At 43.8% G+C, this 22,154-nt stretch overlaps 1 protein-coding gene across 2 annotated transcripts in view; it reads right to left on the reverse strand.

The window, feature by feature from the left end:
* TTC29 (tetratricopeptide repeat domain 29) overlaps positions 1-22,154 on the reverse strand; it is a 358,654-nt gene that overhangs the window by 127,767 nt on the left and 208,733 nt on the right. For both annotated transcript variants that reach the window (XM_069744036.1, XM_069744037.1), the window contains exon 8: positions 7,839-7,930. In XM_069744036.1, the coding sequence (XP_069600137.1) occupies positions 7,839-7,930 (92 nt within the window). The remainder of the gene's footprint in view (positions 1-7,838; positions 7,931-22,154) is intronic.

Consider the following 22,154-nt stretch of genomic DNA (forward strand, 5'->3'; position numbering starts at 1 on the left):
TCAGAATAACTGTTAGCAGTGAATCAAGCTTAGCCAGTCTATAAATATCACAAAAATAGATAGAAACCCAACAGAGAGAGACCTCTATACAAAATACAAAATCATCCCATTTGGGGTAGTGGGCAGTGTGGTTAAGCACATAATGGCACATCAGTATGGAATGTTTTTGCTTCTCCATTTAGCAAAGTGCAAAGCTTTTTATACTTCATCAGGAAATACCACATAAGATTCTTATGTGGTATTTCCTGATGAAGGAGTTCTTTGAAACTCAGAAACGCGTTGAATAAAGACCACTTTTAATAATACCTTTTGACTACATATTTCAACAGTGCAGAATTTGACCACGCTCTCATACATTGTATTCTCACCGGCCGTTCCCTTGTGGTTCTGTGGATCTGCGGCAGCGAATCTCTACAATGCTTGTCTTAAGCTGTCTGGTGAGTGCTTTTACCTTGCATTGACCGCTTAATCTCGAAGAAAACCCTATTGCGCTATTTTCCTCTTCCAATAGTTTTTATATGTCTATAAACAGCACGCATCAACAACCCCCAAAATGGATAATTTTTAGATATCTTAAAAAATCGGATAAATAGAGAAGGCCGTCAAATATTCTGTTGGTTTCCTAAGGTTACTATCCATTTTACCATAGACAGATAGACTGAAGTAATTTGGACATTAAAAACTCTGTGTTTGCATTACAGATTTCTAAGTGTATCAAACGGGAACTCACAGTGTTCTACACATCTTTTCCAGATAATTAGGTGATTTTTAATTTTTAATTTGCCGCAAACCAAATTTTTGGCAAAGCCAGCAAACTTGAATTTCACAAGATCTACTCATCTCTAATAGCATACTACTAAAAAAAAACTGACCAGCTCCTCCAAACAGAATAAAGCAAGTATGAACAATGAATTGGCTTTTAGTAAAATACTATTGGAATTTTTGACTGTCTCCTTTTCTGACTGGGCACTCCTCCTACCAACCTAAGGCTATTTTTAATTTTAATGCTGGATCTTACCTACCCTTTAAAATTGTAGGCTTTTAGCCAGGGAGAGGCATGTTTGATAAATTTTAGGTTTAGATTCCTATCAAAGAAAGCTCGCATTTTTGTGGCTGATGGGCTCTCATGAATTATCCAATTTTTGCGCTGAGTACTTTCATTTTTATAAGTATATCCTATCTAGCAGTAATGGAGTTCAAATTTCATATATTCAATATTTGCATACAGTGCACTGCTATATTATTCTGTTGTTTGTATGTTGCTGCTGTAAGTCATCGATTAATAAAGGCATCTTCATTTTTTTTCTAAGATAACAGTGCTGCCTTTCTTTGAACCATATCTACTGAGGTCCTGATACTTGTACCCACCAGTGCCACATTGCTGGTTCTATTCGCTATAAATATACATCATAAGAAAAGGTAAGGATAATCTATGTTGTGTTTGTTAGTACAGCAGCCTTGGCACCAATTCAAGGAATGTGCATACTAACAGAACTATAATTACTCAAAGCTCATTTAAACAGGTTGACAATCTGTAAAAAAAAACAAAAAAAAAAACTTCACATCATGTAGTAAATAAGAACCTTAGATTGAAATGCTTTGGAGTGGAATAAATATGTCTTTGTAATCAGTTTATGATATTTTTTTTACTATGCGTCAATATAATTGACCAACAAGAGAAAGTATGAATGATGCAAATAATAAAATGTAAAACAAGCATATAGCTGTTATTGGATATACTTTAACCCCTTTCTGACGTTGGGCAACAAAACAAGGTATCACAGAGTCCTTTCTCTGCAGGTTCCAACCTGCAGTTAATCCGCACAGTCCTTAGCTCCTCCGGAAGCTATCTGGGCATCCTGCTCTCCCAAGACACGAACACCACTGACTCTTATGGCTAGGTATTTAACAACCCATGTAATGATCACATGACCTTGACATCACACTAGTCCTGTCAGGACTCTGCAGGTGGAGATACATTAGACCCACTCCCGCCTGCTCTATGGAGGTCCACTAAAACCAGCCTATAACATAGGTTTCTATTAACCCTCTCAGAACTTAGGGTGCTGGAGGCAAAAACACTCTGGTTTTACATTACTGACCACAATATGTGCAGTGACACGTATCTCTCTTCTCATACTACACCAGTGTCTCTGTCACATATTCCCCCCCTCTGCCCAAAGCCGGGGTTTTTTGGCAACTTCAGATATCAAACAGGGAATTGGGGAGATAGCATCTGCATTACCATGTAAACTCCCTGGCCTATGCTCTACGTGGCAAGTGAAGTCCTGAAGGGCTAAGAGCAACCTAGTCAATCTGGTGTTCTTAACCTTCTTCTCTCTCAACCATCGGAGAGGGGCATGGTCTGACGCTAACTTAAACATACGGCCTAGAAGGTAATGCTTCAGGGTGTCTAAGGCCCATTTTATAGCCACTGTTTCTCAACTATGGCGTAGTTCTTGGGCAGGTGCGAACTCCAGTCAGGGGTAAAAAGGACAATGTCATCCAAGTAGGATTTCTTATGTGGAGCCAAGATTCGATCCAAACACCCTCTGGAAGGTAGCTGGGCCCCCTGCAGTCCAAAGGGCATCCTGGTATACCGAAAACACCCATTCGACATCGAGAAGTCTGTCTTCTCTTTGGCGCTCTGGGACATGGGGATCTGCCAGTACCCCTTCATCAGGTCGAGGGTTGTGATGTACCTTGCGGGTCCCAGTCACTCAATTAGTTCATCCACATGGGGCATAGGGTACGCATCAAAATGGGACACCACAATGAGCTTGCGGTAGTCATTACAAAACTGCCAATCGCCATTAGGATTCGGTACATGACCTCCTCGATCTTGGTTTTGGGACCGGCCTCCAGGCATGGAGCTTCCAGCAGTTCATGAATGATCCCGCCAAGGTTTGTGAAGGTTAACATGGAATACCTTGTGCGGCTTCCTGCGACAGGGCTTTTGTACCTTGTAATTCACAACCTCAAGTTTTTCCACTATTTCATACGGGCCTTGCCACTTTGCCAAGAATTTGCTCTCCACCGCAGGGATAAGTACTAGCATGCGGTCCCCAGGCAGGCAATGCCTTAGCCTCACTGATCGTTTGTATACCCTTGCTTGGGTCTCTTTTGCCTGGAGAAGATATTCCCTTACGATAAGCATTATGTGTGCTATCCTTTCTTGCAGGTGGGCGACATGCTCAATGACACTTCGGTGCGGTGTGACCTTGGCTTCCCAAGTTTCCTTGGCGATGTCCAGTAGCCCTCGTGGATGTCGGCCACATAAGAGCTCGAAAGGTGAGAAGCCAGTGGAGCACTGTGGGACTTGTCCGATAGAAAAGAGCAAGAAAGGGAGCAGATAGTCCCAGTCCTGACAGTTCTTCTCAACGACCCTCTTGAGCATGACTTTCAAGGTCTTGTTGAAGCACTCCACCAGCCCATCAGTCTGTGGATTGTAAATGGAGGATCACAGCTGGGCGATCTGCAGGACTCTACACAGCTCCTGCATCAATTTGCTCCCCTGGTCCGTCAAAATCTCTTTGGGCAAACTGGTTCTGGCAAAGATATGGACAAGCTCCAGGGCTATACTCTTAGTGGAGGCATTCCTCAGTGGCACTGCTTCCGGATATCGGGTCACATAATCCATGACCACTAAGATGTACTGTTGACTGTGTGACGATTTAACAAGGGGACCTACCAGGTCCACAGAAATCCTCTCAAAGGGGATTTCTATCACAGGTAAGGGCAATAAGGGGCTTCTGATGTGAGAGGTAGGAACAGCTATCTGACAGGTGGGGCAGGACCTACAATAATTCCGGACCTCTCGGTAACATCCCGGCCAATAGAACATCTGTAACACTCTCTCCTAAACTTTTCTGCACCCCCAGATGTCCACTCAAAACATGTGAATGGGCCATGTCCTAAACCCTCCACCCTCAGAATCCTGAAACTAACAACTTATCTACTATCTCTCCTCCCCTCAGTTTGGTCACCCGATACAATAACTAGCCATGTACTGCAAAATGAGGGAACTTGGTGTCTGCCCACGGCTCTTGAGCAACCCCATTGCATACAGTCACATTCTCAAATGCCTCCTTCAATGTAAGGTTCCGAAGTTGAGCAGTCCAAAAGTTCTCTTCATGCACCTCTGATTCAGGGAACCTGGGCTCCGTTGTTACCATCTCGTCCTCCTCCCCAGCAATGCCGCATAGGGAAAACTTTTTCACTTCTGATTTTTAAGGAATCGCCTACAGAGGGGCCTGGCTTTTGACCGGGACACTCTGTACAGCCCCTTTTGCCACAAGTTCCAAAACAGAGCAAAATCCCACCCCATTATGACAGAGTGGATTAAGTACTTTACTACCCCAACCTCATGGGCTCTATCACCACAGTCTGTTCCCATGGTTATACGGGCTAAAGGATAGTCCTTGGTGTCTCTGTGTATGCAGCGGACAACCACAAACTTGTTAGGGATTAAATGGTGGGGCAGTGCAGCACTGATTAGGGTCACCAGACTTCCCGAGTCCAACAGGGATTTCTCCACAACCTGGTACCTCTCAACCAGGCCGACCAAGTCATCTGAATTCTGGGGGTCGCCCTGGGCAATCTGTTTTGGCCTGGGGAGGGAGTAGACGAACCTGTCCATCATCAAACGCTCAACCATTTGGGCTGGAGTGGAAGTCTCTGGCTGCAGCCACTTTTGAATCAGGTGCAACAGATCAAACATCTGGGAGCTTGGGGGTTTGTCGCCAGCATATGTCCAGCGATGGGCAAACATTGTCACTCCCAGGAGTGCCAGAATTTCATTTTTTAATTTGCCATACTATTTGGCATCCTGGAGGCTAGGTCGTAATAAGCCTTTTGGGGTTCACCAGTCAAATAGGAGGCCAGTATCTCTGCCCACTGCTCTGGTGGTAGCCTCTCACACTCCGCTATCCACTCAAACACAGTCAAAAAGGCTTCAACATCATCCCCCGGAGTAATTTTCTGTATGGCTCGTCTTACTGTTTTCGGGACGTGCGCATCATCACCTGGAGAAGGAGAGGAGACCACCGGCCTTACATGAACCGCCTCTGCTAGGAGCTCCACTTGCCATGTCATTGCCTCCTGCTGCCATTGTTGCTGCTGCAGCTGGTGTTGAAGCTGCTACACTAACAGCTTATTCGACTCCTGCTGCGCCGCTTGGTGAGCTAGTGTTGCTGATGTACAAGATGCTTCACAAGCTCCTCCATGCTTGTTTCTGAAATGCTGCCATATGGCCAGGTATTTAACAACCCATGTGATGATCACATGACCTTGACATCACACAGATCCTGTCAGGACTCTGCAGGTGAAGATTCCTTAGACCCCCTTCCGCCCGCTATATGGGGGTCCACTAAAACCAGCCCATAGACATAGTTTCCTATTAACCCTCTCAGCACTTAGTGTGTAGGTGGCTGTCACATGAGATGTTATAAATGTGCCCCTGCTGTGTACTGTGTAATGGATGTGTCTGACCGTACAGGAACATGGTATGATCATAACACAGCTCCTGGGCAGGGGGGTAGCATATACCGACATTACAGCATGGGATCACTGCTGACTCTTTCTCTGAGGTAAAACATTTCACTGCCTATTTTTAAACATATTTTACCTCACAGAATGAATCAGCTGTGATCCCGTGCTGTCCTATCTGTATACTCTCTTTTGCTTCCCCCCGGCCATGAGCTGTGGTATGATCAGACCATGTTCCTGTACGGTCAAACACAACCATTACACAGTACACAGCTGGGGCACATCTATAAGATTATATCACCACAGGAACATTGTTTTTAAACACATCTTTGGAGACACAGCATTGTATCTTAATTAACTAGATGTCTATTTTTAACAAGCCAGGGAGAATAGACTGTTATCTAAATGCTGACTTTTGAATTTATGTTTTTTCTGTTTGCTCAAGAAGACAGATTTTTGCTTGTTTAAGCATGTAATATTGACTTATAAGTTGACAATTTGTTGTAACATATCGTGCTCTTATCCTTGATGACTAGTGATATTTGCTGATATGCTAATTACACATTGTCTAGGCCAGCTAGTTTGTTGACTTTTAAAAAAGAGGAGGAAGAACTATGCAAATAAATCTCAATTCTTCTCCTTTACCTGTAAATACTTATTTAAGCACACTTGCTAACCATAAAAAGAGGTTATATACCTCTCTGAGAGAGAGAGAGAGACCCAGAGTTTCAGTCAAAACATCCAAACATCCAAAGGAGCAGAGATAGGACAGCAGCTAAGACATCATGCCTCCATCAACAAAAACAAAGATTTATCATTCTACAGGATGCCAGTTTAGGGGACCTCTGCCCCGGCTGGAAGAATACAGGTCTCCTCTATTGACGATCTGTGTGCATAACACAGGTGGGATATTCCACCCTGGAAGATGAATCCAGGTTGCGACCCTTTGGTCAACTGCCCTTGTACCTGAATGGACTGTCATCTTTCCATGCTTCTCGTTACCTCCTCTCTGTGTGCATACCAAAGGAGGGGTAATTGGACCTGGAAAATTTGAAGTAACAGCTGATACTATCCCATCGAGTCAGCGGAAGGGTGAGACTCTGCAATGTGCATTGTCTTGGGTACTGTTCTGGGACTGTTCTATGTGTGAACTGCCTGTTTTGTGGTGCAATAAAGTATTGTCGCACTGTTTAACCCTCACCCTGTGTTGTCTGAGTAGTGTTATGCCCACGATAAAAGAGAAGCGATCATTCGGTGGGACGATCCCTGGTCCATGGTGGTTTCGGTTAGCAGACTTCCAATTGTGGAAGTTATTTTATATTCCAAGATCTATTGATTAAGATGTACTTTGTTTTGGGGAAAAGCTTTGCTTGTCTGAAATGTAAACTCTTTTATAAAATTGGATTGGATTACAGATTGGTTTACAAAAGTAAACGAAAATGATACTTCAGTGTGCTATTGAATACATAGTTATTGTGTACTCTCCTGCCAGGTCTCTACATCTGACCACAGTAAACATAACCAGTCATAGGGACATGCGATGGCCACAGCCAATCAATGGCTAGACATCTACCACAGTCTGTGACCCTTTTAGTCTAAATTATTTGAAACAAACAGTTCAAAACTATGGGTCAGAAGCAAAGAGTTTCTTGTTCTGTGCTTGTACGTATTTACTTTTGTTGTACTGATATCGTTATCAAATTTCTTTAGAAAACAGTCAAAAGGTTGTCGTCAATAATACACTGTCATCTACAATACAGTGAGAGAGTTAGTTTACCCTCATTTAGATTACTGTACAGTGCTTGGGATAAAAGCTACATTCTAAAATGCTGAGAGTCTAATCTGAAACCTGCAGAATTGTGAGCGCAGCTCTGTACTGTAATACAGGTTGCGGAAGAAGATAAGTAATATAATATATTTACAAAATTTCTCAACTAAACAGGTAGCTAATTTCAATTGGAAAACTGAAAAATGGTATTCAAATATAAACTTTAGGTCTTTTTGTAAAAATAAATGTAAAGAAATGATAATATGAAACCATTGTTAACACACCCATTATATTTTACCTCCCAAATCCCTATGCATCTGTCTTTTAAATTTATAGAACAGAAATCTGTAGAAATAGAATGCACAGGGAAGAGTACAGTACAGGAAACACTTTGATGCTGTCTCACTCTGCCCTTTTAAACTGTATTTGTTTCAAATAATTTAGACTGAAAGGGTCACTCAAGAAGGGCAGTGCTTAAGTCGTAAAGAGCCGGTAAATGGGAAGTGACAGATCTCTAGCAATTCGAGTCATTCACAGTTGAATAAATTGGCAGTGACAGCAAGACAGTCGAGTGTTAACTTACCTCTCCAAAGCTTTTGCCATTGCTTCATATGCTTTTCCTAGCCCAATATTATCTCCAAGTTCCTTAGAAATCTCCATGTAACTGGTGAGAGACTGTAGATAAAATAAAGACACAATATATTTGCAACATATAAAAAGCAGCATACATATAAAATGTCTTAAATAAAAATACTTAAATAGAGGTAGCATATGTGTTAAATCTATGATTTTACTGAAAGGAAAATTAGTGTAAATGATAAAAGGAAGATTAGGTCTAAGACTATTTGTCTCTTCACTCTGGATGTGGCTTTGATTTAACATCAATATATCGTGTAAAGAACATTTGTCAAGACTCTAATTATCTTATTTTTCTTAAATAATTTCAAAACCCCATATAAAACAAAAACAGAGGTGCCATTCCAGCATAAGTGCAGCTATTTCCAGAGAGTGACGTCCCTTGTTGTGTCACGTGCCAACCAATGAATGGCCACTGATCAGCTGAAGCCACCCTGATGGAATATTGATGGGCTGCAGCCTGCATGTGACACAAATCCACATCACTCTCCGAAAACAGTGGCGCTTACATCGCTGGAACGGCACCGCTTCAGGAGGTGAGAATAGATTATTTTTATTTTAAAAATTGCCTTGAAAGGATTAAGCTGGGGTTGTCCAGTACTGAACAAACCACTTATTCAAAAATGTTTTGAATACTATTTGCCGCACTGCTTCCTGTTTGTCACGTAAAAGTGAGCACAATTTTTAAGAAATTTAATTTGGACACCTTTTTTAATGGGGTTAAACACATTATTTTGATGCTTCCTGCAGAAAACACTGGTTTACAGCCAAATTGGTTCATAGACGAAAACAGTTGAACTTAACTAATTTTGTGGTGCTGTAAAAACGAATATGATGCTTAAATTTTCTGACTGGCTCTAATTTTCAATATCTAGAGGAGATTGTAATTACTTATGACACCTTTCATGCAGGCTTACAAAAACAAAAAAACTGCGTCTTCATTATTTCATCTTTATTTTTGCATTGTTAATAGCAAGTCTATTGTTAAGAGTCGAGTTTCCTCTGCTGCACAGGGGGAATCTCGATCCGTGTCTGCTGCGGTCTCCCATGCGGTATCGGCCGCAGTGGGCTCTGCTCAGCGGAGACGTCGCTCCCAGCGTCTCGCTGGGGCTGATTCGGTGCATAGGGTCACTACTGCCTTTTCTGGCTTTCCTATGGTACCCTGCACTGATCTGCGGCGAGCGAGCCTCTCTGGGACTAAGTCCTTGTTTACTCACACTGAGCATGCCCAGGGCAGGGTCTCCCATTGGAGGTCGAGGGCCACATATTCGGTCACATGCTCAGGTGCTGCAGTACATTCCATTGGTCCTTCTGGAAGGTCCTGAAAGAGAAAAACATGCTCAGGTACTGCAGCACTTTCCATTGGTCCTTCTGGAAGGTCCTGAAAGGGCAAAAACTTCAGTAGCAGCTTCCTGTGCTGCAACTATATAAACTGCGCATGACCGCACGGCCATGCGCTAGTATCGTCTTTTGCTATATGCTTTGCGCCAATGTGGTCATGTGTTTGTATGTGTTCAGGGACCCAGCTGAAATAAGCCCCTAGAATGCTGGCTCCTCCGGCGAGGAGATTGTGTATGCATGCATGACCACTCACTGCTCACATCTGGGTAGTTGGCCTGTGCCTCTGTGAAAGTCTAACAGGGCACAGAGCTCATCTCTCGCGGTTACTCTGTGAAGCTAACAGAGTTGGTATATACCGCCATATAGAGCCGCCATTATTTAGCAGCAGGTACTTTCCTGCACGGTGGATCTCGGGTTGCGAACGCACTAATTCCTTTTAATAAACAATATATTTGGTGCGTTCCGCCAACCCTAACAGTATACTAGCGCCAGGATCTGGCTAAGTAATGGCGGATGAACAGCGATTGCAGGGGTACATCCAGCTGCTGGAGGGCCGGTTGGCGTCTCTTGAGCGTGCAACCTCGGCGGTGGATGTTACCGCAATAGCTGTTCAGGCTGCTAGCGTGGCTGCAGCAGCTTTACCCACTGCCACCTCTGTTCCGACCCTATCTCACCTTCCTTTGCCTGAGAGATACTCTGGGGACAGTAAGTCCTGTAGGGGTTTCGTGAGCCAATGTGGTATACACCTCGAGCTTCTGGCTGCACGTTTCCCTACTGAGCGGGCAAAGGTGGGATTCATAATCTCTCTCCTGTCGGACAGAGCGTTGGAGTGGGCTACGCCACTGTGGGAGCGCAACGATCATGTGGTGCGGAGTGTTCCTAGGTTTCTGGACACTCTGAAACAGGTCTTTTTAGGACCTCAAGTCACCCATGATACAGCGCTCCAACTGCTGGCTTTGACTCAGGGTTCAACCATGGTCAGCCATTTTGCTGTTCACTTCCGGACATTAGCGTCTGTGTTGGAATGGCCAGATAAAACCCTCATTCCTGTATTTTGGAGGGGGCTGGCTGACCATGTGAAGGACGCTTTGGCCACTAGGGAGATTCCCGCCACACTGGAGGAGCTCATAGCCGTATCTACTCGTATTGACCTCCGTTTTAACGAGCGGAGGTTGGAGCGAGCCCAGTGTAGGCAGAGGTTTCGGCTGGCTCCCACCTTCGCCAAACCTTTGGAATCTCCAGTCCAGGCATCCGAGTCACATGAGGCCTTAGAGGTGACACGAGCGGGATCCAAGTTTCAGTCTGCCCGTGCACATAAGGTCCGTCATGTTTGCCAGCAGTCAGGACACCTTGCCTCCAAGGGTCCTCAGCAGTCGGGGAAACGTCAGCGTCTAGTGGCAGTTGGAGGAGGTACACTAGACACGGCGACGTTTGCCTCAAAGTTGTCCTTCAGGGGGACAATTACCATAGGCCCATCCACTCTTATGGTCGAGCTATGCGTGGATTCTGGGGCAGAGGGTAACTTTATGTCTTCCGCTTTTGCCCAGCGTCACGCAATACCCTTGGTGATGCTCGACAAGCCGGTAACTGTTCGAGTGGTAAATGGGTCAACACTACCTTCACAGATTACCCACCAAACCATTCCTTTCACGCTATCTGTGTCTCCATCACATCAGGAGATAATCTCCCTATTAGTCATTCCTGAGGGAATTGATGAGGTCCTGTTGGGGATACCATGGCTTCGCTATCATTCTCCTCATATTGAGTGGTCCTCTGGGAGAATTTTGGGTTGGAGTAAATCTTGCGAGGGTAGATGTCTGAGGGAGTGCGTTCAGGTTGCTACTACACAGGTACCCGCAGATCTTTCCTCTCTCCCCAAGCAGTATTGGCCCTATGCAGACGTGTTCTCCAAAAGAGCTGCGGAGACCCTTCCGCCTCACCGCCCCTATGACTGTCCTATTGACCTCTTGCCTGGTGCTGAGCCTCCCCGGGGTCGAGTCTATCCGTTATCTCTCCCGGAGATGGAGGCAATGTCCCAGTACATCCAGGAGAATCTGGCAAGATGATTCATTAGGAAGTCAGTGTCACCGGCAGGGGCAGGGTTCTTCTTCGTACAGAAGAAGACTGGAGACTTACGTCCATGAATAGACTACAGGGGTCTTAACGCCATCACCGTTAAGAACAAGTACCCACTACCCCTGATATCTGAGCTGTTTGATAGGCTACGGGGAGCGAGGGTATTTACAAAGTTAGATCTGCGGGGTGCTTACAACCTGATTCGCATCCGTGAGGGGGATGAATGGAAGACGGCTTTTAACACCAGGGATGGGCACTATGAATATCTGGTGATGCCCTTCGGGCTCTGTAATGCCCCAGCCGTTTTCCAAGACTTTGTGAACGACATCTTCCGGGATATGCTCACCACCTCGGTCGTAGTCTATCTGGATGATATTCTCATCTTCTCTCCAGATATTGACTCCCATCGGAGAGATGTTCGCAAAGTCTTCGACCTCTTACGGGCAAACTCCCTCTACACCAAGTTGGAGAAGTGTGTGTTTGAGCAGGAGTCCTTGCCTTTCCTTGGTTATATCATCTCTGCCCAGGGTTTGGCTATGGATCCTGCCAAGCTACAGGCTGTAATGGACTGGCAGGAACCCCATTCTCTTAAAGCGGTGCAGCGCTTTATGGGGTTCATTAATTACTATCGCCAGTTCATTCCACACTTCACAACTTTGGTAGCTCCCTTGGTTGCCCTCACCAAGAAGGGAGCAAATCCCAAGTTGTGGTCAGAGGAGGTCTCCAAAGCCTTTCTCTCGATTAAGTCACACTTCGCTAGCGCTCCCATCCTACATTGCCCCGATGTTGATAAACCATTTATCTTGGAGGTGGATGCCTCATCCGTTGGTGCTGGAGCAGTCCTTTTCCAAAAGGATGCTCAAGGTCGGAAGCATCCTTGCTTCTTCTTCTCCAAGACCTTCACACCAGCGGAGAGGAATTATTCCATCGGGGACAGGGAGTTGCTGGCCATGAAGTTGGCTTTTTCAGAGTGGAGACATCTCTTGGAGGGAGCTCGCTTTCCCTTCCAAGTCTTCACTGACCACAAGAACTTGGTGTATCTGCAAACGGCCCAGCGGCTGAATTCTCGCCAGGCTAGATGGTCCCTGTTCTTCTCCCGGTTCCATTTTACTCTCCATTTCCTCTCCGGGGAGAAGAACGTTCGTGCTGACGCTCTCTCCCGCTCCGTGGTGTCATCGGAGGAGGAGGAGCCTCGGCTTATTGTCCCTTCTGAGAGCCTGAGAACTGTAGCTCCGGTTTCGCTAGAGTCTGTGCCCCCGGGCAAGACTTTCGTACCAGCTAACTTGCGACCGGAGGTTCTCTCTTGGGCTCACTCCTCCAGAGTGGGTGGGCATTTTGGGACCAGGAGGACATCTGAGCTTCTGGCGAGAACATACTGGTGGCCGCATATGGCCCGAGATGTCAAGGACTATATTCAGGCGTGCGTTTCTTGCGCCCAGAATCGGTCTCCTCGGCAACGGCCTGCTGGGTTGCTTTACCCTCTACCGGTGGCAGACAGGCCCTGGGAGATGGTCGGGATGGACTTTGTGGTGGGTCTACCCAAGTCGCGTGGCTGCTCCATTATTTGGGTTGTCACCGACCATTTCTCCAAGATGGTGCATTTGGTGCCGCTTCCTCGGTTACCCTCAGCACGGGCCTTGGCGGTGTTGTTCATTAAACACGTTTTCCGTTTGCATGGTATGCCTGATAAGATTGTCAGCGATCGAGGTCCCCAGTTCGCATCTCGGTTTTGGAGAGAGCTCTGCCGTTTACTCAGCATAGAGTTAAACCTCTCCTCTGCATACCATCCCGAGACAAATGGGTTGGTGGAGAGAACCAACCAGACTCTGGTGACATATTTGCGACATTTCGTCTCTGCTAGGCAGGATGACTGGGCATCTTTGCTACCTTGGGCGGAATTTGCCCTGAACAACGCCGTAGCCGATTCCACTGGTCAAACTCCTTTTCTCCTTAATTACGGCCAGCATCCGCGTGTCCCTGTGCCCATGCCCGTGTCATCCACCGATTCAAGGGTGGCAGACTGGGCGGTGGAGGCACGTGACATCTGGGACCGCACACAGGATGCCATCCGGGCCTCCAAGGAGAGAATGACGGTTTCGGCTGATACACACCGGCTCCCCGCTCCGGTCTTTGCTCCTGGCGACTTAGTGTGGCTCTCCGCCCGTAACATCAGGCTGCGAGTTGAGTCCACTAAGTTTGCTCCTCGCTACATTGGCCCGTTTAAGGTTCTGGAACAGGTCAACCCTGTGGTCTACCGTTTGGCTATTCCTCCACGCCTTGGTATCACCGATACTTTCCACGTTTCCCTCTTAAAGCCCGTTCATTTGTCCCGGTTTTCCGAGTCATCTGCTGGGACATTGGGTTCATCCACGGATGAGTTTGAGGTGAATGCTATTGTGGGGTGCAAGGTGGTATGTGGCAAGAAATTTTGTGTAATATAATCCACTGGCGGATAAAGACAGAAGAGGGCCCTTGTGCAAGAACAGCATATTGGCCTTTTAAAGTCCAATAGCTCAACATAATGCACAATTTCACATGCTTTGTAGGTGGAAATGAGCACCCTTACTTCTTAGGCCCATGTGCAGCATAGGCTGCACTGATATGACTGCCCTTAGTATAACCACTGTCAGGATTCGGCTCTGCTTTACTGGTTCCAGTGGCCATTATACAAGGGGCGTTCATTAAAGATTTCCCATGACCCACTTTCTGGGGACTGAGAGCAATGAAACATGGCACAGATATTAGTCCTTCTCCATATAGGTGCCACCTAGGGGCACACACTTCTGCCATTTCTTTAAGGAACTGTAAACACCTCATTTGTAGAAATCGACAGGTTGCTCCAAAAGCCACATTGTGACTTCGGAAATAAGAGTCTCATCATCTGAAAAATGCTTGCACTTCAAAAATAACTTCATTGTTGAAGTCTGATGGTGCGAGGTTGGTTGAATAAGGGGGATGTGGTAGAATTTCAAATATCCAAGGAGAAAAAGGAAAATGCGGCACTCACCCAGGTAGATTGCGAATCAAAGTCCTTTATTCATCATAACGTAACAACGGACATAGTAAGGAGAGGCGGCTGGGAGAGATCAGCGGTACGGGGAGAAAGAACAGGACTACGATCGTTTCGCGCTTGTGCGCTTCCACGGGTCCACCTAGTGCCGTTCATATTTTGTGCTTGTAGAATTTCAAAGCCATAGGAGCATGCTTCCTTTGGGCAACATGTGAGTTGTGAACTGGTGCACTGTCTTGCAGAATGCAGACAACTTTGGTGAGCATGCCATGTCTCTTGGTTTTGATGACTCCCGCAATTTCCACAGCAGTGAAGCATAGTATGCCCCAGAGATCATGGTACCCTTTGCTAGGAAATCCTTAAAAAATATTCCTCTGTGCTGGTCCAAAATACTGTGAACATGACCTTGTCTGCCGAGGGTTGGGCACATGCCTTCTTTGGAGGTAGTGAGTCATGATGCTTCCATTGCACTGACTGAACTTAGTCTCAGGATCAAAATGATGGACCCAGCTTTCATCCTGTGTGATCAGTCTGTTGAAAAAGGCCTCCTGGTTTCCATGGCACATCGTCAATAGAGCAGGAGAGCATTCAACTCATTCATGCTTCTGAAAAGGTGAAAGCAGCCAGGGAACCCAGATGCATGTGAAGATGGTCTTGTATGATTTTTTCCATGGACCCCACACTAATCTTGACATTTTTGGCTAGGTGGCGAATGGTTACGTGGCAGTTTTCCAAAATGGAGACCTATACTTGCTGAATGGTGTGTTCATCAATAGCAAAGTGGGGTTGCCCTGGATTTGGAGCTGTTTACACTAAAGTCCGACCACATTTGAACTGACAATGCCAGTTCTTGACTATATCATATGATGGGAAATCATCACTATAAACCTCTTTCATCTCATCGAACGTCTACTTTGGTGTGCGGCCTTTCAATTAAAAGAACTTGATGACTGCTCTGTATTCCACTGGGTCCATTATTAAACCTTACACCACTTCAGCACCTGTAAAATCAAGACCGTTATCAGTTGTGAGTTGCAAATTGGCACGGAACCTATAGAGACATTATTACACATGTGCAGTTTCAGAGTCCTGTGATAAATGGAAGTGGGTCAGAGGAAATCTTCAATGAACGCCCCCTCGTATGACCACTCATATACGAATTTCATATTTGCCTACATGTGACAGCTATTTTCTTTTTCTGCTTCTCGCAATGAAGCAGGGGCAGTAGTTTTTCACTGAACATTGCGAGAATCAGGAAGAGAAGATAGTCGGCATGTGACGCAAATCGAAAATGAGAAGTAACATGACTACTAATTAAACTACTTACGCTATGTATACAAGGAGGAGAAAATCTTTATTTTTGACCTGGATGCAGGAAAACCTAGATATGACTCTGACTTGGCCAATTTTTGGCATGATGCCTTGGTTACTATCTTTAATAGGCATGTACCTGCATCACTGCAGTGTAAAATCTCAGTCTCTGGTTGCAAAGGGGCAAAGAACACACCAGAAAGTCATTCAAACTGTTTATAGCTACATAACAAATATGTGTAGCAAAATATAGTTACATAAGCTTCAAAGACATCATAAGTGTCTTATATGGGGTAAACTTTATCTGGTGTACTCATTCATTCATATACTAATCATTTTAGTAATAAGTTATATTATATTGCATTGCAACTACCCAATTACATTTTGGCATAAATAAAACTAGAGGGGAGCCAAATTATTTCCTCCATTATTACGGTATTTATTATGTGCCACAACGTGTCTGCGTATCACAGTCTCCCAGATTGTGAATTACAGAATCTTGATAAATTCTTTTTGCATAAGTTACTCCATCACCTAAAACTAACCAGATGATTAGAAGTTTTCGGCTCCACTGATTATATTGAAAGTTTATTTTGTTAAATCTGAAATTTTGAGGTTTTATGTTCTGGAAAACTATGCATGTCACTTTGCACAATCTTAGGCATTATGCATTCTAATGAATGGTGATTAGTAGAACTGTGATATATAACAATAGATATGATAAATCGAACATGGCACTCAGTTGCTATATATGCAATCCACTACATGCTGTGTGTGAACTCTATATTTAATAACTACAAGCACAACATAAAAATAAATTCCTTTTTACCAAGCTGGCAATGGAAAACTATGTAAAAAAAAACTTAGTAATACATTTCTTTGGTTTCTGGCAATGAAAATGTGCCCAGTCATTTCATAGTTCTTGAGCAGTAGAGCGCTGCTGCTGCAGTTACACCTCCAGAGCAGGATTCAGACAATCAACTGGAACATTAGTCAAAGTGATCCCAAGCTAACAATGTCTGACATGAGCTGCTGAAGTGTGCTGAGCAGCATGCTGAGACACTGCAAAAGAGGGAAATGTCGAAGCTGGAAGTAGGTATCTGCAGTCATTTGATGATACACACATTTGTGTGAATTAATAGTTTTAATTCCCTATCACATAAAATTATACAAAATCTTCAAACAAATACTCATAGTAAATATGGTGCAGTATATACGGCATTTTTGTTAATCTCAAGAGCAGCTACTAGAAAACAGGTGTATTGTAAAAAATGTGTTTGTTTCACATGTTAATGTGATCATTTTAAGATATCTACTGTAGATATCTATGTGCATGTAGCACCAAGCACAGTATGAGAGTTAATACAATAATGGATGCTGTGCTATAAAATGGAAGCTAGTCAAAAATAATATAAAACAGCCGAGCAAACTTGAAAACTAATGTTAAACATATTAATAAAATAAATTCAGTTCTCTTTCTATAGCTAAATTTATTTAAATAGGAATCAATGAAAAATATGTTTTTAAATTCACGTCTTAAGGGGCAAATGCCTATTTATAAAAACAGGGAATTTACTGGGAGGTGAAGTTTTCAAGATAATTTTGCTTGTGGCTGTGTTGCCTTTATTTCATACAGTTTATAACAGTGACACACAATTTGATGCTTCTTTAGATATAAAACTTCTGTCTAGAGATGCTTCTCCATCTAGTTGCGATTCTTTAGCAACTTTTCAAAAATGTTGCACTTCAAAGTCTGGCTTAGACTTCTTTGCATTCTAAACCACCAGAAAAAAAAATTCCCAACTACATTTATGAAGTACCAAAAAATAGTCCAAAGTACATATGAAGTTGGCACTTCAAATCAATATTGTAACCACCATCCTGATGAACATCATCACCAGAAATATGAAAAAATCCAGAATGTATAAAATATCCAATTTTTATTAATAATAGATTTTAAAAAATCATCAAAAGGAATAAAAAACAGAAATGTCTTACCGTGAGAGACACCACAAAATTAATTAAAGGAATTAACAGTACATCAACATGAGTATCTGAATGTAGTCAAGCATAGCAGCCAATAACCATCAGTGCTATTGCTATATAAATACTAAAACGGAAGACATAGTATAATTCCCAACTAATGCTAAGCAAAGATAAATATTGCAGTGAAGAGGAAACAAACTGCAGTCAAAAAATAGGGTATGTGTGATATAGATACCTGAAGGTATAAGTGGCGACTCCTCACCCCGATGCGCGTTTCACAGCCACATCCAGGGAGGTTGGCTACAGTCCCATGGATCTTAAATTTCTGAATATGTGCTAATGTAGGCCCAGAAACTTCAAGCTGCTTGGAGATGGTCTTATAACTTTTACCTTTAACATCTTTGTATATAATTTTCTTTCTAATCTCCTGAGACAACCCTTTCCTTCGCTTCCTCTGGTCTATGTTGAGTGTGATACACACCATGTCACCAACACAGCACAGTGAGAATCTGTAGCCCTATATGCAGGCCAACTCACTGATTCCAAGATTGTAGACACCTGTGATGCTAGTTACTGGACACACCTGGTCTCCTCCATACATCTGTGACCTCGTCACCTGGTACTTACCTACACGCAACCTCCGATCCTCACAAGATCTCCTTCTCTACTCCCCTTTTATCTACTCTTCCTACAATCGCATACAAGCTTTCTCCTGCACATCATCCCTTCTCTAACTCTCTACCACAACATATCAGTCTCGCCTACCATGAAGACCTACCTCTTACATGGTATTAAGAAATGAGGTATGTGAACTTTTGATCAGGGTCATTGGATGTTTTGGGTTGTCATTATGATTTAAAAAGAGAAAACAGTAGTTTGACAATAAATGGCTTCACCCAACCACTAACCAAGAGTGGAGAAAAAGATTTGGTGTTATCATTCATATTAAGAAAGCAAAACTTCTGCCGAAGTATGTAAACTTTTGAGTACAACTGTATTTATCTAGGTTGTATTTGTCTGTTAATGGCCACAGCATGAATTTGCACCTACATATTACACTTTTACCAACAAGTGTACCGGACCATGTTTTCGGTTTTGCAGGAAAAATCTTGCACAAAAGCCTTGATAAATCATAACCTCAGCAGGTCTAGTGCATTAAAACTGCCTTACCTCAGTCATTGTTTCTGTAACACAGTTTAATCATATCTCCTAATATTTTAATTCTCAATCACATAATATTTATATGTTCCAAAACTGATAACTAGTTCACAGAACAGTGTAGAAAAAAAAGGGTCTGCAGAATAGTGTGGTTTAAGAAGAAAAGCATGAGTGGAAGCTATGGAGGTAGCATGGTGGCTAGCACTGTGGCTTTGCAGCACTTGGGTTCTAGGTTGAAATCCCACCAAAGACAAGATCTGTAAAGAGTTTATATGTTTTCCCCGTAAAGACATACGGATAGGAAATTTCGATTGTGAGCCCCAATGGGTACAGCGACAGCTGGGCACTGACGACAATCAGCATCATGAGCTCAGTGAGACTTGGCGACTCTGATGAGCACTGTCGACAGTACCCGGTGTCTGTGATTAGCAGGATATTTAGCACTATTCACACATGCCGAAGCCAGATTCGAGGAACAATGGACTATATCGGAGCACCGAGGAGACGTTTTTGCTACTTAATTGGTGAATGAAGGACAGTCTCTTATGTTTATTTCTTTTTGTTTTTTAGGTATCAATTTCTGAACTACATTGGAGTTGGTAGATTATGGCGGACCTGAGTGGGGTTTTAATTTTTCAGTAAATTCATGTTCCAGGCATTGTGTGGGGGCGAGTCTTTATTCAAATAAAGTTTTTTTTGTGTGTTTTCTATTACTGGGTTAGTAGTGGGGGTGTCTGATAGACACCTCTCTATTACTAACCCCAGGCTTGATGCCAGTTGTGAGTTTTGACAAATCACAGCTGACAACAACCCCAATAACATTACCCTGATTGCCATCACACCAGGGTAATCGAGTAGAGCCGGGCAAAGAGCCAGAATTGCTGCATCTAATGGATGAGCCAATTCTGAGGCAGCTATGGGCTGGTATTTTTAGGCAAGGAAGAGCCCAATATCCATGGACCTTCCCAGCCTGACATCAGCTCACAGCTGTCTGTTTTACCTTTGTTGGCTATCAAAAAATAGGGGGGGACCGAACGTTGTTTTTTTATGTATTTATCTATTAACTTACAGTACACTACACAAGCAAAGCACTGATTAGGTATCTCACAAATATCTTTTTATCTACATCATATTTATAGATCTCAATCTTTGCACATCTTTAACACCTAAACAGATCTGTCATTTCTATCCTACATTCTATTGTAGTACGTGTAACATGGATGTACACACAGACGGCACACGCATGCCACACATGTACACACAAATAGCACAGGTACTGTTTTTTCCACCACCAGAAATACTAGATCGCGTAAAGGAGGCCTAAGACTGAACAATATGGACAATGATGGGAGCCTGCAAAGACTGTGAGTGACAAGCTCTGTGTTACTTTCAAATCAATTATATGTCCAGTATGTGCATAGGTGGATTCACTAGCTTTCCAAATGTCCAATAATAAAATAATAACAGTAAATAGCAGTAACATAAAAGGCCTCCTATCTCTATGCTGGAAAAGACTAAAAATGCACTGGTTGGCCGGCCCTCATCTTTTATACTGGCTGTAACAGTTAACTTTGATTAGTTGAGGTAGACCATATGATTTGATCACTGAGTCATTAGCGGGTGTGAAATTGTGCCACGTATATTTTATTTTTTGGGTGATCTTTGAATGGTAGAGTATTCAAAGTCTATTCTCTGAGTATCCACCTGCTCACCACTAATCTTTATGGATAGTATGAATACAATAGTCATTTTTTTATCATGTTATATGTAAAATATTTATGTGTCTTTTATGCATGCTACAAATTTGAGGTGCATGTGGTCTCTGAGTGATTTCCTTTAAAAATACTGTGTGAATGTGGAGATTTAATTACTGGATAAGAATGCTATAGTATTCCTGCATGTCTCGTGGCTGTTAGACATCTGCAATACATGCAGGGATTATCTGTTTGTTAGGCAACCCATGCATGTGTTGCGGCTGTCTAACAGCCACTAGACAGGCAGCCGCGAGAACTCAAACATATTATTAGAGAACGCCGAAGACACTCGGATAGCACCAGCACGTGCTGAGATAACACCTTGTCTGAGCACGTTCGTGCATCACTACTCAGCATGTCTTTGGAGTGTAGGAAGAAAACCAGAGTGCCCACAGGAAACCCATGCAAAGGCTAGTAGAATATACAAAGATCTTAAGGATCTTGATTATGTGACTCTTACATTGGTAGTAAATACTGCAATATTTCCAAGCAATGGTTAGACAGGTCATATTTAGATCATATTTTTTTCCCAATTAATTAAAAAGAAACAGAGATATTTTGAAATATCATGCTCATTTGGCCGACATGAAGTACTAAGATGTATGCAAACATTGAATATATGAAATTTGTACTGTATATAACATTCTTATAAAAATGAAGGTACTTAGTGTTAGGGGGTTGAGTACACACCTCTGCACAGGGGGAATCTCGGGCCATCTCCGCTGCGGTCTCCCATTCTTCTCCTGCCGCAGTGGAGTCTGCTCAGTGGAGACGTCAGTCCCAGTGTCTCGCTCAGTCTGACTCTGTGCGAAGGGTTACTGCTGCCTTTCCAGCTTCTGCTATTGTAGCCAGTACTGGGCAGCGGCGAGCAGACGTTTTTGGGACTAAGTCCTGCTTTTCCCCTTCTGAGTATGCCCAGGGTAAGATCTCTCGTTGGAGATCAAGGGTCACATGCTTAGATACTGCAGCTAATCCCAATGGTCCTCTAGGAAGGTCCTGAAGGTGAGCAACTTCTGTGGCAGCCTCCCATTGGTCCTTCTGGGAAGGTCCTGTACTTGCTGCAGCTATAAAAGGTTTGCATGACTGCACGGCCATGGCTAAGTATTAATCCAAGTTATGTGCTTTGCGCCAATGTGGTTATGTGTGATTGTATTGAGGGAGCTGGCTGAAATAAGCCCCTAGAATACCGGCACCTCCGGTTAGGAGATTGTGTGATTGTATTCAGCGACTCGGCTGAAATAAGCCCCTAGAATACTGGCACCTCCAGTGAGGAGTTCTGTGCTTGCATGACCACTGACTGCTATCAGTTCGGCAGTTAGCTTGTGCTCCTGTGAGTCTAACAGGGCGCAGTGCTTTCCTTTCACGGCTACTCTGTGAAGTAACAGAGCTAGCCTATACCGCCAAAGAGTGCCACCATTCACTAGCAGCAGGTTCCTCCTGCACGGTGGACCCAGGTCTGCGAACGCACCAATAATAATAAACACCTATATTTACTCGGTGCGTTCCGCTAGCCCTAATAGAATGCTAGCGCCATGGTCTGGCTAGTAAATGGCAGACGATCAGCGTCTACAGCGGTACATCCAGGGTAGGTTAGCGGCTCTAGAACGCAAAACCTCAGCTGTGGATG

The sequence above is a fragment of the Ranitomeya imitator genome, chromosome 1, assembly GCF_032444005.1.
Source record: "Ranitomeya imitator isolate aRanImi1 chromosome 1, aRanImi1.pri, whole genome shotgun sequence".
Classification (NCBI taxonomy): Eukaryota; Metazoa; Chordata; class Amphibia; order Anura; family Dendrobatidae; genus Ranitomeya; species Ranitomeya imitator.